Source organism: Oncorhynchus masou, chromosome 30 (assembly GCF_036934945.1).
Source record: "Oncorhynchus masou masou isolate Uvic2021 chromosome 30, UVic_Omas_1.1, whole genome shotgun sequence".
In the NCBI taxonomy this organism is placed as follows: Eukaryota; Metazoa; Chordata; class Actinopteri; order Salmoniformes; family Salmonidae; genus Oncorhynchus; species Oncorhynchus masou.
The window spans coordinates 12,070,235-12,085,657 of NC_088241.1; the positions used below are offsets into that span (position 1 = coordinate 12,070,235).

General features: G+C 46.2%; 1 protein-coding gene across 1 annotated transcript in view; it reads right to left on the reverse strand.

The window, feature by feature from the left end:
- Positions 1–15,423, reverse strand: part of LOC135522061 (adhesion G protein-coupled receptor B1-like) — a 73,783-nt gene that overhangs the window by 41,758 nt on the left and 16,602 nt on the right. Inside the window, exons 2-8 of the mRNA XM_064947977.1 lie at positions 14,976–15,128; positions 11,319–11,444; positions 10,421–10,591; positions 9,860–10,024; positions 8,648–8,812; positions 8,369–8,533; positions 222–323 (exon numbers count right to left, since the gene is read on the reverse strand). Of these exons, the coding sequence (XP_064804049.1) occupies positions 222–323; positions 8,369–8,533; positions 8,648–8,812; positions 9,860–10,024; positions 10,421–10,591; positions 11,319–11,444; positions 14,976–15,128 (1,047 nt within the window). The remainder of the gene's footprint in view (positions 1–221; positions 324–8,368; positions 8,534–8,647; positions 8,813–9,859; positions 10,025–10,420; positions 10,592–11,318; positions 11,445–14,975; positions 15,129–15,423) is intronic.

Below are 15,423 nucleotides of genomic sequence, written 5' to 3' on the forward strand. Positions count from 1 at the left end.
AAAGTACTGAGTATTGGGTCTAAATACTTATGTAAATGTAATATTTCAGTTGTTATTGTTTTTGCAAACATCTAGCTTTTTCATTCTGGGGTACTGATGAGGGATTTAAAAATATATATATTTTAGAAATAGGCTGTAATGTAACAACATGTGAGAAAGTCAAGGGGTCTGAATACATTCCGAATGCACTTTATGTCTCAGGGTAAAAGGAGGTAGCTCACCATTGGCATTGGGAGGGCAGCGTACGGCCGCTGTGTCCCCTGCTGGAGTCATTTTCCACACTACGTTGGAGAAGTTCTCTTCTGCACAGATCTCATGAGGCTCTGCACCAAAACCAATCAGAGCAAACATCAGTATTATATCAATCTGAGTGTCAAATGGGTCGTTCCACAGATTCAGTGCCTTTTCAGAAGTGTAACTTTGTTTCATTTCACAACATGTGTACATTCTGTCATAAAGGACATATGTTCACAATTTCCCATCTCAGGTTAAAGTGCCAAATAAAGTAAGTGCCAAATAAAGTAACAGGGTTTCCTTTTAAATCAGCCATGAATTCACTTGTGACAGAAGCTTGTTGGGTGCAACAGGGAGTGGCAATTAAATGCAATCTTCACAAAAAAATATTCTAGCCTGTCCATTGTCACAACGTGGCCCTTTTGGGTGTATATCATGGCTTCCCCCTCTCTTACTCTCTCTCCCACCCCAGGTTTTACAACAGTCATAAATTCCTGGTAGAAACTCTCTTACTGCCATGGAGTATTGAGGGAGAGAGCCTATGGAGAACAAAGACATCATTCTTGCCAAAACTCCTAATCTACCAAAATTGGAAAAATAAACAATATTTATATTTTTGAGAATGTTGAAGTATTCAACTGTATGTATGTAGTCTATCCCCTCTGAGTTTCCTGCTCTTGAACTGTCCCCACCCCTTTCCTTTGTCTACCAAGCAGTCACATCGGCTTAGCTCACTAGGGATTTTTCTATCATGTCAGTAACCAATGTATGACCTATTGTGTGTGTGTTTTTGTAATTCTGGGATTGATTCGAATTGATTAGTTAGTAAATAAATAAATAAGCCAATTTGTATATCACTGATTCATAATTTGTGCTAGGGTTCGTGCAGATATCCCAATGTTTGCGACATTCAGTAATGAGACGGATGAGGTAATAATACATTAATAAGTGACTGTAATCGATAAGATATGAACATATTAGGGAAATAAATACTAAAATTAAAGTCACATGATTAGTTTAATCACGTAAGGAATAATTACACATGGAGAATTGATTTGATAATATAAGTCTTCACATTTTATGATAGTCAACCCTACAACACTATCTATGGGTATCAGGGTTGACGTGTTATCCTCGACCCACTCAGTTTTCTGCCACAAAATACCAGAAAAAATGCCAAAAATAGTTAAAACAGCTCACCTTCTTTTACACTATGATTTGATTATAAGATGTTCATTGTTTCTATTGAAAAGAAAATTGGAATAGTTTCACTAAACGAGTGATTAGTTTCACTAAATTAAAACGAGAGTTCAGTTCATGTAACAGGGTTGACCATAAAATGAGAGTTCAGTTCATATAACAGGGTTGACCATAAAATGACAGTTCAGTTCATATAACAGGGTTGACCATAAAATGACAGTTCAGTTCATATAACAGGGTTGACCATAAAATGACAGTTCAGTTCATATAACAGGGTTGACCATAAAATGACAGTTCAGTTCATATAACAGGGTTGACCATAAAATGTGAGTTCATTTCATATAACAGGGTTGACCATAAAATGCGAGTTCAGTTCATATAACAAGGTTGACCATAAAATGAGAGTTCAGTTCATATAACAGGGTTGACTATTAAATGACAGTTCAGTTCATATAACAGGGTTGACCATAAAATGTGAGTTCATTTCATATAACAGGGTTGACCATAAAATGCGAGTTCAGTTCATATAACAAGGTTGAACATAACATGAGAGTTCAGTTCATATAACAGGGTTGACCATAAAATGAGAGTTCAGTTCATATAACAGGGTTGACCATAAAATGACAGTGCAGTTCATATAACAGGGTTGACCATAAAATGAGAGTTCAGTTCATATAACAGGGTTGACCATAAAATGAGAGTTCAGTTCATATAACAGGGTTGACCATAAAATGACAGTTCAATTCATAAAACAGGGTTGACCATAAAATGAGGGATAGGAATCACATGAAATAAATCATCTTCAGAAATGACTTTTTGTCAAAGCAACAAAATAACTAGGTTTTTACAATGATTGTGAAACTTGGAGACATTTTGAGGCTAAGTGGGTTTAAATCTTCCTAGAAGTGACACAGGGTTTGTACTTGTATTTTTTATGGATTTATATTAGCTGCTGCCAAGGCAAGGGGTCCAGCAGAATTACATACAATATAACGGAGGACGGAGGGTGAACGGAGGACGTGTCAAAATGCTGCATTTTTGTACTTTAGCAAGCCTTTTTCATATTCAAAATTAGATGTCTCCAATTCTCCATCTGGTCTACATTAAAGGGCACTTAATTTAAAGCTAGAATCCTTAATTGAAACAATAACAAAGCTGTCACCCTGCCTGTGTTCTGGTAAAAAGCTGAGTGATGGACCTGGATAAATGTAACCTGTCATGTCTTGTTATGTCTGTTCCTGTCCTTTCTCTTGATTCTCTCTCTCTGCTGGTCTTTTTAGGTTACCTTCTCTGTCTCTCATTCCTCAGCTGTTCTACATCTGCCCTAACTAGCTCTTTCACTCTTCACACCTGTTCTCTCTTCCCCCTCTGATTAGGTCTCTATTTCTTTCTCTGTTCCTGCTACTTTCAGTGTCTGATTCTTGTTTGTGTTTTTTGATGCCAGAAGCAAGCTGTCGTCTCGTTTGCTTCCACCTTGTCCTGTCCTGTCGGAGTCTGCCTGGCTGAAGCATCCTGCACTATACTAACGTTCTTTTTGTTCCCCTGACAACGTTGGAAGAGGATTTATGCCATTCCTGTATTTTCATTAAAGAACTCTGTTTTCTGTTAAAACCGCTTTTGGGTCTTCACTCAAGTTCATAACAGAAGAATCAGACCAAGAATGGACCCAGCGGCTCCGGACCCTTTTCACTCCGCCGTCGAGATCCAGGGAGCGATGCTAGGCAGACACGAGGAGGAATTGTCTGCTGCTCAACATGCCGTTGAGACCCTGGCCGTCCAAGTCTCCGACCTCACAAGACAGGTTCACCAACTCCACCTCGATCCACCGCCCACTTCCAGGGTTTCCGAGTCTCCGGAGCCTAGGATCAACAACCCGCCGTGTTACTCTGGGGAGCCCACTGAGTGCCGCTCATTCCTCACTCAGTGTGATGTGGTGTTCTCTCTCCAGCCCAACACCTACTCCAGGAGCGCAGCCCGCATCGCCTACGTCATTTCTCTCCTTACCGGACGGGCGCGTGAGTGGGGCACGGCAGTCTGGGAGGCGAGGGCTGAGTGTATTAACCAGTATCAGAACTTTAAGGAGGAGATGATACGGGTTTTTGACCGTTCTGTTTTTGGCGAGGAGGCTTCCAGGGCCCTGTCTTCCCTATGTCAGGGGAATAGATCCATAACGGATTATTCTATTGAGTTTCGTACTCTCGCTGCCTCTAGTGACTGGAACGAGCCGGCTTTGCTCGCTCGTTTTCTGGAGGGTCTCCACGTCGAGGTTAAGGATGAGATCCTCTCCCGGGAGGTTCCTTCCAGTCTGGACTCCTTAATAGCTCTCGCTATTCGCATAGAGCGACGGTTTGATCTTCGTCGCCGAGCTCGTGGAAAGGAGCTCACGTTCTCCGTTGCTCCCCTCTCCACATCACTGCCACCTGCCGCTTCTCTGCCACCCTCCTCCGCCGGCTCGGATGCTGAGCCTCTGCAGCTGGGGGATATTCGCATCTCGGCCAAGGAGAGGGAACGGAGAATCACCAATCGCCTCTGTCTCTACTGCGGCTCCGCTGGTCATTTTGTCACCTCATGTCCAGTAAAAGCCAGAGCTCATCAGTAAGAGGAGGGCTACTGGTGAGCGCAACTACTCAGGCCTCTCCTTCTGGATCACGCACTACCTTTCCGGTCCATCTCCGCTGGCCTGGTTCATCTGCTTCCTGCAGTGCCTTGATAGACTCTGGGGCGGAGGGCTGTTTTATGGACGAGACCTGGGCTCGGGAACATGATATTCCTCTCAGACAGTTAGGGGAGCCCAGGGCCTTGTTCGCTTTAGATGGTAGTTCTCTCCCCAAGATTCAGCGTGAGACGCTGCCTTTAACCCTCACTGTCTCTGGTAATCATAGCGAAACCATTTCTTTTTTAATTTTTCGTTCACCTTTTACACCTGTTGTTTTGGGTCATCCCTGGCTAGTGCGCCATAACCCTTCTATTAATTGGTCTAGTAATACTATCCTATCCTGGAATGTTTCTTGTCATGTAACCTGTTTAATGTCTGCTATCCCTCCTGTTTCCTCTGTCTCTTCTTCACAGGAGGAGCCTGGCGATTTGACAGGGGTGCCGGAGGAGTATCACGATCTGCGCACGGTGTTCAGTCGTTCCAAGGCCACTTCTCTCCCTCCACACCGGTCGTATGACTGTAGTATTGATCTCCTTCCGGGAACTACTCCCCCGGGGTAGATTATATTCTCTGTCGGCTCCCGAACGTAAGGCTCTCGAGGATTATTTGTCGGTTTCACTCGACGCCGGTACCATAGTCTCCTCCTCCTCCCCCGCCGGAGCGGGATTTTTTTTTGTTCAGAAGAAGGATGGGTCCCTGCGCCCATGCGTGGATTATCGAGGGCTGAATGACATAACAGTTAAGAATCGTTATCCGCTTCCTCTTATGTCTTCAGCCTTCGAGATCCTGCAGGGAGCCAGGTTTTTCACCAAATTGGACCTTCGTAACGCCTACCATCTCGTGCGCATCAGGGAGGGGGACGAGTGGAAGACGGCGTTTAACACTCCGTTAGGGCACTTTGAATACCGGGTTCTTCCTTTCGGCCTCGTTAACGCTCCAGCTGTCTTTCAGGCACTAGTTAACGACGTCCTGAGAGACATGCTGAACATTTTTGTTTTCGTTTACATGGACGATATCCTGATTTTTTCACCGTCTCTCTCGATTCATGTTCAGCACGTGCGACGCGTCCTCCAGCGCCTTTTGGAGAACTGTCTTTATGTGAAGGCTGAGAAGTGCACTTTTCATGCCACCTCTGTCCCTTTTCTCGGTTCCGTTATTTCCGCTGAGGGCATTAAGATGGATCCCGCTAAGGTCCAGGCTGTCATTGATTGGCCCGTTCCTAAGTCACGCGTCGAGCTGCAGCGCTTTCTGGGCTTCGCTAATTTCTACCGTCGTTTCATCCGTAATTTCGGTCAGGTGGCAGCTCCTCTCACAGCCCTTACTTCTGTTAAGACGTGCTTTAAGTGGTCCGTTTCCGCCCAGGGAGCTTTTGATCTTCTTAAGAATCGTTTTACATCCGCACCTATTCTTGTTACACCTGACATCTCTAGACAGTTTGTTGTTGAGGTTGACGCGTCAGAGGTGGGCGTGGGAGCCATTCTTTCTCAGCGCTCTCTCTCTGACGGCAAGGTCCATCCTTGCGCGTTTTTCTCTCATCGCTTATCGCCGTCAGAACGTAACTATGATGTTGGTAATCGCGAACTGCTCGCCATCCGCTTAGCCCTAGGCGAATGGCGACAGTGGTTGGAGGGGGCGACCGTTCCTTTTGTCGTTTGGACTGACCATAGGAACCTTGAGTACATCCGTTCAGCCAAACGACTTAATGCGCGTCAGGCTCGTTGGGCTCTGTTTTTCGCTCGTTTCGAGTTTGTTATTTCTTATCGTCCGGGCTCAAAAACACCAAACCTGATGCTTTATCTCGTCTCTTCAGTTCTTCTGAGGTCTCCACCGACCCCGATGGGATTCTCCCTGAGGGGCGTGTTGTCGGGTTGACTGTCTGGGGAATTGAGAGGCAGGTAAAGCAAGCACTCGCTCACACTCCGTCGCCGCGAGCTTGTCCTAGGAACCTTCTGTTCGTTCCCGTTCCTACTCGTCCGGCCGTTCTTCAGTGGGCCCACTCTGCCAAGTTAGCCGGCCACCCCGGCGTTCGGGTACGCTCGCTTCCATTCGCCAGCGTTTCTGGTGGCCCACTCGGGAACGTGACGCGCGTCGATTTGTCGCCGCTTGTTCGGTCTGCGCGCAGACTAAATCTGGGAACTCTCCTCCTGCCGGCCGTCTCAGACCGCTTCCCATTCCCTCTCGACCGTGGTCTCACATCGCTTTAGATTTTATCACCGGACTGCCTTCATCAGCGGGGAAGACAGTTATTCTTACGGTTGTCGATAGATTCTCTAAGGCGGCTCATTTCATTCCTCTCGATAAGCTCCCTTCTGCTAAGGAGACGGCTCAGATCATTATCGAGAATGTTTTCCGAATTCATGGCCTTCCGTCTGACGTCGTTTCCGACAGAGGTCCGCAGTTCACGTCTCAATTTTGGAGGGAGTTTTGCCGTTTGATTGGGGCTTCCGTCAGTCTCTCGTCCGGCTTTCATCCCCAGTCTAACGGTCAGAACGGGCCAATCAGACTGTTGGTCGCATTTTACGCAGTCTTTCTTTTCGTAACCCTGCGTCTTGGTCAGAACAGCTCCCCTGGGCAGAGTACGCCCACAACTCGCTTCCCTCGTCTGCTACCGGTCTATCCCCTTTTCAGTGTAGCCTCGGGTACCAGCCTCCGCTGTTCTCATCTCAGCTCGCCGAGTCCTGCGTCCCCTCCGCTCAGGCTTTTGTCCAGCGTTGCGAGCGCACCTGGAAGGGGGTCAGGTCGGCACTTTGCCGTAATAGGGCGCAGACTGTGAGGGCCGCTAATAAGCGTAGGACCAAGAGTCCTAGATATTGTTGCGGTCAGAGAGTATGGCTCTCCACTCAGAACCTTCCCCTTAAGACAGCTTCTCGCAAGTTGGCCCCGCGGTTCATTGGTCCGTTCCGTATTTCCCAGGTCATTAATCCTGTCGCAGTGCGACTTCTTCTCCCGCGCTATCTTCGTCGCGTTCACCCGGTCTTCCATGTCTCCTGTGTTAAGCCCGTTCTTCGCGCCCCCGCTCGTCCCTCCCCCCATCCTTGTCGAGGGCGCACCCATCTACAGGGTTCGTAAGATTTTGGACATGCGCCCTCGGGCCGTGGTCATCAGTACCTAGTGGATTGGGAGGGGTACGGTCCTGAGGAGAGGAGTTGGGTTCCCTCTCGGGACGTGCTGGACCGTTCGCTGATCGATGATTTCCTCCGTTGCCGCCAGGTTTCCTCCTCGAGTGCGCCAGGAGGCGCTCGGTGAGTGGGGGGTACTGTCATGTCTTGTTATGTCTGTTCCTGTCCTTTCTCTTGATTCTCTCTCTCTGCTGGTCTTTTTAGGTTACCTTCTCTGTCTCTCATTCCTCAGCTGTTCTACATCTGCCCTAACTAGCTCTTTCACTCTTCACACCTGTTCTCTCTTCCCCCTCTGATTAGGTCTCTATTTCTTTCTCTGTTCCTGCTACTTTCAGTGTCTGATTCTTGTTTGTGTTTTTTGATGCCAGAAGCAAGCTGTCGTCTCGTTTGCTTCCACCTTGTCCTGTCCTGTCGGAGTCTGCCTGGCTGAAGCATCCTGCACTATACTAACGTTCTTTTTGTTCCCCTGACAACGTTGGAAGAGGATTTATGCCATTCCTGTATTTTCATTAAAGAACTCTGTTTTCTGTTAAAACCGCTTTTGGGTCTTCACTCAAGTTCATAACAGTAACCACTCTCAAATTCAATAACAGAGCTATGAATGCATGGACTGATCATCCATAATATCAAAATGATACTTTTAACCATGTTTTGAAGCTATACTGTGTTTGCTTACATTTACATTGTTTCCAAACAGTATAGTAAAACATGCTTCTATTTTGGGTTCTGATGGAGTATGAGACTTGAATTAAGCTCATGAGGCTATATAAGCTATATTCTTCAAGAATTAATGGGTATTTACTGTATCATTCATTTATAAGTCTAAAATGTATGTAGCAATGTTTGAACATATTGAAGAGCGATCTGGCCGTAATGGCCATGTACTCTTATAATCTCCACCTGCCACAGCCAGAAGAGGACAGGCAACCCCTCAGAGCCTACTTCCTCTCTCGCTTTCTTCCTAGGTTCCTGCCTTTCAAGGGAGGTTTTCCTAGCCACCATGCTTCGACATCTGCATTGCCTGACTTTGGGGTTTTAGGATGGGTTTCTGTAGAAGCAGTTTGTAACATCAGCTGATGTAAAGAGGGCTTTATAAATACATTTGATTGGTTGATTGATTAAGAGCACACCTTTCCATGACTGTTTTTTGACTATTCACCTGGACACCGCTTCTCATTGCAGCGTCGCACCTCCTCCCGATCTCCAGGACAATTTTCACCCCCAAAGAAGGGCCCATAGCAAATCCTCTGTCTCTGTTGGCTCCCCCCGCCACATGTCTTGGTGCAGCCCACCCACGACGTCCAAGGATGCCACTTTCCCTCCACTAAGAAACAGAACACAGATCTAATGGTTAAGATCAGGATAGGCGGATAGTAAACTGATCCTAGATCTGTCCCTCTGGGCAACTTCTACACAGAGTTTTGACAGCAGATGTTACCTGGGCACTCCCGTAGGAAGCAGTCTCTGGTCTCTATCCACTCCCCGCGACACTCTGATCCTCCGTACGAAGGTCCGTTACACTCCCTGATGCGCTGCATGGTCCCGTTGGAGCAGGATGCAGAGCATGAACCCCAATTAGCCCACTCATTCCACACCCCATCAACTGGGACAGCAGAGAGAGAGAGAGCAGAGAGAAAGAGGGGTATGGGAGACATGAAGAGGGAGAGAGAGGCAGAGAGAGAGAGAGCGAGAGAGAGAGAGACAGGGAGAGAGAGAGAAAGAGCGAGAGTGAGAGAGACAGAGAGAGAGAGAAAGAGAGAGAGACAGAGAGAGAGGGAGAGAGAGAGATAGAGCAGAGAGGGAGGGAGAGAGATAGAGCAGAGAGAGAGAGAGAGAGAGAGAGAGAGAGAGAGAGAGGGAGGAAGAGACACACATTGGGGAGAATTAACAAAAACACAGAGCAAACTAGAATGCTATTTGGCCTTAAACAGAGAGTACACAGTGGCAGAATACCTGGCCACTGTGACTGACCCAAACTTAAGGAAAGCTTTGACTATGTACAGTCTCAGTGAGCATAGCCTTGCTATTGAGAAAGGCCGCCGTAGGCAGACATGGCTCTCAAGAGAAGACAGGCTATGTGCTCACTGCCCACAAAATGAGATGGAAACTGAGCTGCACTTCCTAACCTCCTGCCCAATGTATGACCATATTAGAGAGACATATTTCCCTTAGATTACACAGATCCACAAAGAATTCTTAAACAAATCCAATTTTGATAATCTCCCATATCTACTGGTTGAAATTACACAGTGTGCCACCACAGCAGCAATATTTGTGACCTGTTGCCACAAGAAAAGGGCAACCAGTGAAGAACACATACCCTTGTAAATACAACCCAGAGAGAGAGAGAGACAGAGAAACATAGAGAGAGAGAGATCAAGGTTACTTCTCTACATGTATTAGTTTGTCTAGGTCTCTGTGTGCATAATGCAACGTACACACATTGTACAGGCTAAAAGCCTTCATCCCTCATACATAAACAAGAACCTTTTCAAATGACATTCTCAGGAATAATTTGTCTCTGTAATTAACTGTAGATGTGACTGCCATGACGACTGAAGTTGTCAAAAGTAGTGCACTATATAGTGAATACTGCAGGGTGCCATTTTGGACACAGATGAGTAAGAATCCAGTAAGAAATCTGTGTCACCTGGGCAGACAGCGATGTTGCAGAACTTGGTCTGTTTCTCCGGCCCCATACAGGGGTCTCCCCCAAACTGAGGGGGCTTGCAGCTTCGCGTGCGATCCCGGTAACCACGGCCGCAGGTTGACGAACACAAGCTCCATGGCGACCACTCGTCCCAAGTCCCGTGCACTGCAATCAGAGCGGCTAGGGTATGATTTATAGAGAGAACCACACAGACCTTCACCACGACAACAACAACAATAACATCAACTCCAAAACACATAAACATCCAACACTCTATGGTACAAACCAGCCTGATGCCATAATGCAGTCACAAACATCCTTCTCTCAGTGCCTGCATGGTTCTCCTGTGTAGACTACTCTGACCTTATTTCAGTGTTTAAATGTATTCACCTGCATAGTTCCATATTAATGTCCTGGTCTGGAGCGTTACTGTCTGTTACGAAAGAGAAGCCCCAGGATGCATTGCACAGAGAGGTTGGGTAAAGCGGAGCCAGGAGAGGGCTGGAGACGAGGGGCAGCAAGGAGGCAGCCGGGGGGGGGGGGGGGGGGGGCTCAGCTTACCTGGACAGACGGCAGAGTTGTTGCAGGGCCTCTGCTCTCGGAGCGTGCCGCTGCACTGGGTGCTGTAGGAGGAGGAGACACAGAAACGCGTGCGGCTCTGCCAGCCCTCACCGCACGTGGCCGAACACACACTCCACGACGACCACTCCTCACCTGACGCAGCCTGGTCCACTGAGGGGGAGGGAGGGAAGGGATGATCCAGGGTGGAGGGGGGAGGAGAAGGGCCGAAACTAATTATCATGCAGGAACAGCCTCCCATTGGCCAAAATAGGAAGGGATGTGGCATGGTTTGGCGTAGAGGAGATTCTGTGCTGCCAGGCTCTCTGGGCTCTGATTCCATATCCTTAGCATTGACTTGACATACAGAGGAAGGCAATGTGATTGGCTACTGGATATGTCAATCATTTCCCTGGCTGCCATGACTGCCCAATGCATTCAGCAGACCCGGTCAGTCAGTCAAGCCTAGTCTGACCAATGGGAAAGGTTGGTCAGTCATGGCTGTCCAATGGGGAAGCAGGGGTGAGGGGGGGACCTGATTTGCTAATTCAGAGGAGGCATCATTCATAGAGAGGAAGGACTTATCCACTTTTCAAGACAGGACACAATCTCCAGTATAGCAGCTACATTCAAAACCTCACAAAAGTACAAAACAGCAAACAGTTTCACCCGATTTATTCAGGGTCCATGTTGGAATTAGTGCTGTGGCACTTAGGCAAGAAGGAGTTTGGGAGATTTTGATGGATGTACAGGCCTATGTGAGGGAGGGATTCAGGGATAGCTAGCTATAGCCTTGGTGCAGTGACAGACTATAATGGTAGGAGGTGGTCTTGTGTGGTCTGTGACCCAAGCGGCTGTTAGAGACTGATGCATGGGCTCCCTCTGCGTCCTGTTGTCTTACCTGTCTGTGGGGCCTGCTGTCTGCCGCCACCGCCCCGCGTCTTGTCTACCTCGCCACCGCCGCCATCGCGCTTGCGGCTGTCCACGGAGCGAAGTGATTGGCTGCGAGAGAGATGACGGCCTTTGCCTAGAGGGGTGGGGCAAGGCCAGGGGGGGAGGGGTTAGCAACTTAACCACCAATGGCATTTTGTTTTTAGGACACAACCGTGACGTGATTGGTCACCCAGAAGAGCATCAGCCAAACTTGGGAATTTTGTAATGGAAAACCAGGTGTGGTGTGTGATTGTGTTTGTGTATTTACTGTGTGTCTCGCTGTCTTTTTTGACTTTGGAACCGTGTTTGTCATTGCTCAAACATTTGGAATTCTGACATTGATCACAATCTATCAATATACAGTGCCTTGCGAAAGTATTCGGCCCCCTTGACCTTTGCGACCTTTTGCCACATTTCAGGCTTCAAACATAAAGATGTAAAACTGTATTTTTTGTGAAGAATGAACAACAAGTGGGACACAATCATGAAGTGGAACGACATTTATTGGATATTTCAAACTTTTTTAACAAATCAAAAACTGAAAAATTGGGCGTGCAAAATTATTCAGCCCCCTTAAGTTAATACTTTGTAGCGCCACCTTTTGCTGCGATTACAGCTGTAAGTCGCTTGGGGTATGTCTCTATCAGTTTTGCACATCGAGAGACTGAAATTTTTTCCCATTCCTCCTTGCAAGACAGCTCGAGCTCAGTGAGGTTGGATGGAGAGCATTTGTGAACAGCAGTTTTCAGTTCTTTCCACAGATTCTCGTTTGGATTCAGGTCTGGACTTTGACTTGGCCATTCTAACACCTGGATATGTTTATTTTTGAACCATTCCATTGTAGATTTTGCTTTATGTTTTGGATCATTGTCTTGTTGGAAGACAAATCTCCGTCCCAGTCTCAGGTCTTTTGCAGACTCCATCAGGTTTTCTTCCAGAATGGTCCTGTATTTGGCTCCATCCATCTTCCCATCAATTTTAACCATCTTCCCTGTCCTGCTGAAGAAAAGCAGGCCCAAACCATGATGCTGCCACCACCATGTTTGACAGTGGGGATGGTGTGGTCAGGGTGATGAGCTGTGTTGCTTTTACGCCAAACATAACGTTTTGCATTGTTGCCAAAAAGTTCAATTTTGTTTTCATCTGACCAGAGCACCTTCTTCCACATGTTTGGTGTGTCTCCCAGGTGGCTTGTGGCAAACTTTAAACAACACTTTTTATGGATATCTTTAAGAAATGGCTTTCTTCTTGCCACTCTTCCATAAAGGCCAGATTTGTGCAATATACGACTGATTGGTGTCCTATGGACAGAGTCTCCCAGCTAAGCTGTAGATCTCTGCAGTTCATCCAGAGTGATCATGGGCCTCTTGGCTGCATCTCTGATCAGTCTTCTCCTTGTATGAGCTGAAAGTTTAGAGGGACGTCCAGGTCTTGGTAGATTTGCAGTGGTCTGATACTCCTTCCATTTCAATATTATCGCTTGCACAGTGCTCCTTGGGATGTTTAAAGCTTGGGAAATCTTTTTGTATCCAAATCCGGCTTTAAACTTCTTCACAACAGTATCTCGGACCTGCCTGGTGTGTTCCTTGTTCTTCATGATGCTCTCCACGCTTTTAACAGACCTCTGAGACTATCACAGTGCAGGTGCATTTATACGGAGACTTGATTACACACAGGTGGATTGTATTTATCATCATTAGTCATTTAGGTCAACATTGGATCATTCAGAGATCTTCACTGAACTTCTGGAGAGAGTTTGCTGCACTGAAAGTAAAGGGGCTGAATAATTTTGCACGCCCAATTTTTCAGTTTTTGATTTGTTAAAAAAGTTTGAAATATCCAATAAATGTCGTTCCACTTCATGATTGTGTCCCACTTGTTGTTGATTCTTCACAAAAAAATACAGTTTTATATCTTTATGTTTGAAGCCTGAAATGTGGCAAAAGGTTGCAAAGTTCAAGGGGGCCGAATACTTTCGCAAGGCACTGTACCTATAGTTCTGAAGACTGGAAGAGGGATACAGACCTATTGGAAGCCCTGTTCCTAAGTCCTCCTTACTTCTATAGAATGGATTATATGCACATTGCAGTGAGAGGGATTCTTCAATCTCTTTCTTAAGAGTTATGCTTTTGTATTTGTCTTGAGAGGTTGACTATGTCCAAATAATAGCATCGATCAAAGTCCCCTTTCCAACATGGCCTCCTTACATCACAAGAATGACTTGTTGGACGGAAGAGAGTGGAGGGAATAAATGACAAGAGAAAATAAAAGTACAGAGAGAAATATTGAGAGAAGAAGAACAAAAGAGAAAGAGAGTCAAAGAGATACAGATATAGATATTTAGATTGAGACGGGGACACACACATGCCCACATATACACACTAGTGGTGCGCAGGTCAGCTGTTTGTTCACACACACCCGGATTTGCTAATAACCCATCGGCAACACCCGACAGTATGTGATAAAGTGAAAATCTGAGGCCCGCATCAGACCCTAACCGGCTAATATAGAAAATGCGCTGTAGTCTATAGTCAGAGACGATGGGAGTTGTTTTTGATAGGGGGTAAAGGAATTATTTTTGCCTGATTTAGCTATGTTCCTGCTTTATAATTCACAGCATTTTGGTAGGTTGGGCTGTGAAAACAACCCAACATGTTTCTGATCAAATTTCAGTTTGGCTGGATGCATATTTTATCGAGTTGAAATACTATCAGGTTTTGTGATGCTGAAAAATATTGCACCTCTACAGACAGTATCTGACTGCGCATTCTCTCAAGATGCTCAAAGAAAGAAATCATATTTCACCTGCATTTGGTGTGACATTTTACTGCAAGAAATGCTTCGTTCTGCAGGAGTTAATATCAAGGCTATGTGAGAGTTTATAGACCTACAGTCAGTGTCCAGATGTCAGTTTCCATTTAACTCATCTGAACAGTAGGATACTGTTCCCTTGCCGTGCAATAGGCCTATTTGAAGTCCCCATCTTGTGACTGTTGAATTTGTACATCGTCTCACAATCATCACACATAACATCGCCGGCACTGCTATCATCTTATTTTACCACTTCACCAAATCTTTCCCAAACATGACTTTTCTGGCCTCCCTTCTCTCTATTTTCAACTCTCTTTTTTGCAGCTTTTCTCTTATTGAATCACAGAAAACTCTGATGATGACCTTTTTGCCTCCGTGGATCGACGTTAACTTTTTCTGCCTGTTCCCAAATACGTTTGGTGTTTGTTGTGTAGACTATTTGGCACGTGTATATTTAGGCCCTAAAGCTTAGGCTTGGGCACTAATGCCAGATAGTTGAAAATAACGAAATAAAAATGTAGCCTATTGATAAAAATTACACAAGAATTATACATTTATGGAATTGTTAAGGTATTGATTTCTCTTTATTCAACTGTCCTGCCACCCACCTGCATTTCATCCACACAATATGTCATGACCTAAACATGCCCATCCCACAGATATAACTGTAGGGATATACCTGCTGGGACTGCAGGTTATGAGTCAACCCGCACATCACTTATGCACACACACTCACATACACACACACACAGAAACAAACACATACACTCATGTACCACACACATGGTCGGGGCAATGTCTTTGACAAGCTCACCACTGCAGGGCTGAGGGTTACAGGGCCTTCCCTCCTCCACTACTCCCTCACACATCTCCTCCGGGGGAGATTGACAGGTACGGCTCCGGGTCTGAACGCCACCACCACAGTCACTGCTGCACTCCTTCCACTCCGCCCACACACTCCAGCCACCTGTAGGGGCACACACACACACACACACACACACACACACACACACACACACACACACACACACACACACACACACACACACACACACACACACACACACACACACACACACAGTTAGCCACGGTTTTCATGTAAAACATCCCTTTAAATTAAAACATAAAGGTGTACTGGAGTGATACATCTCATTGTCATTTCAGAATCCATGTCCAGCTATTCTCATTTGAGAGTGCTCCATTAAGATATGGCTGCTGTTATGAGGAAGAGGAGGAGGAGGAGGAGGAGGAGCATATAAATA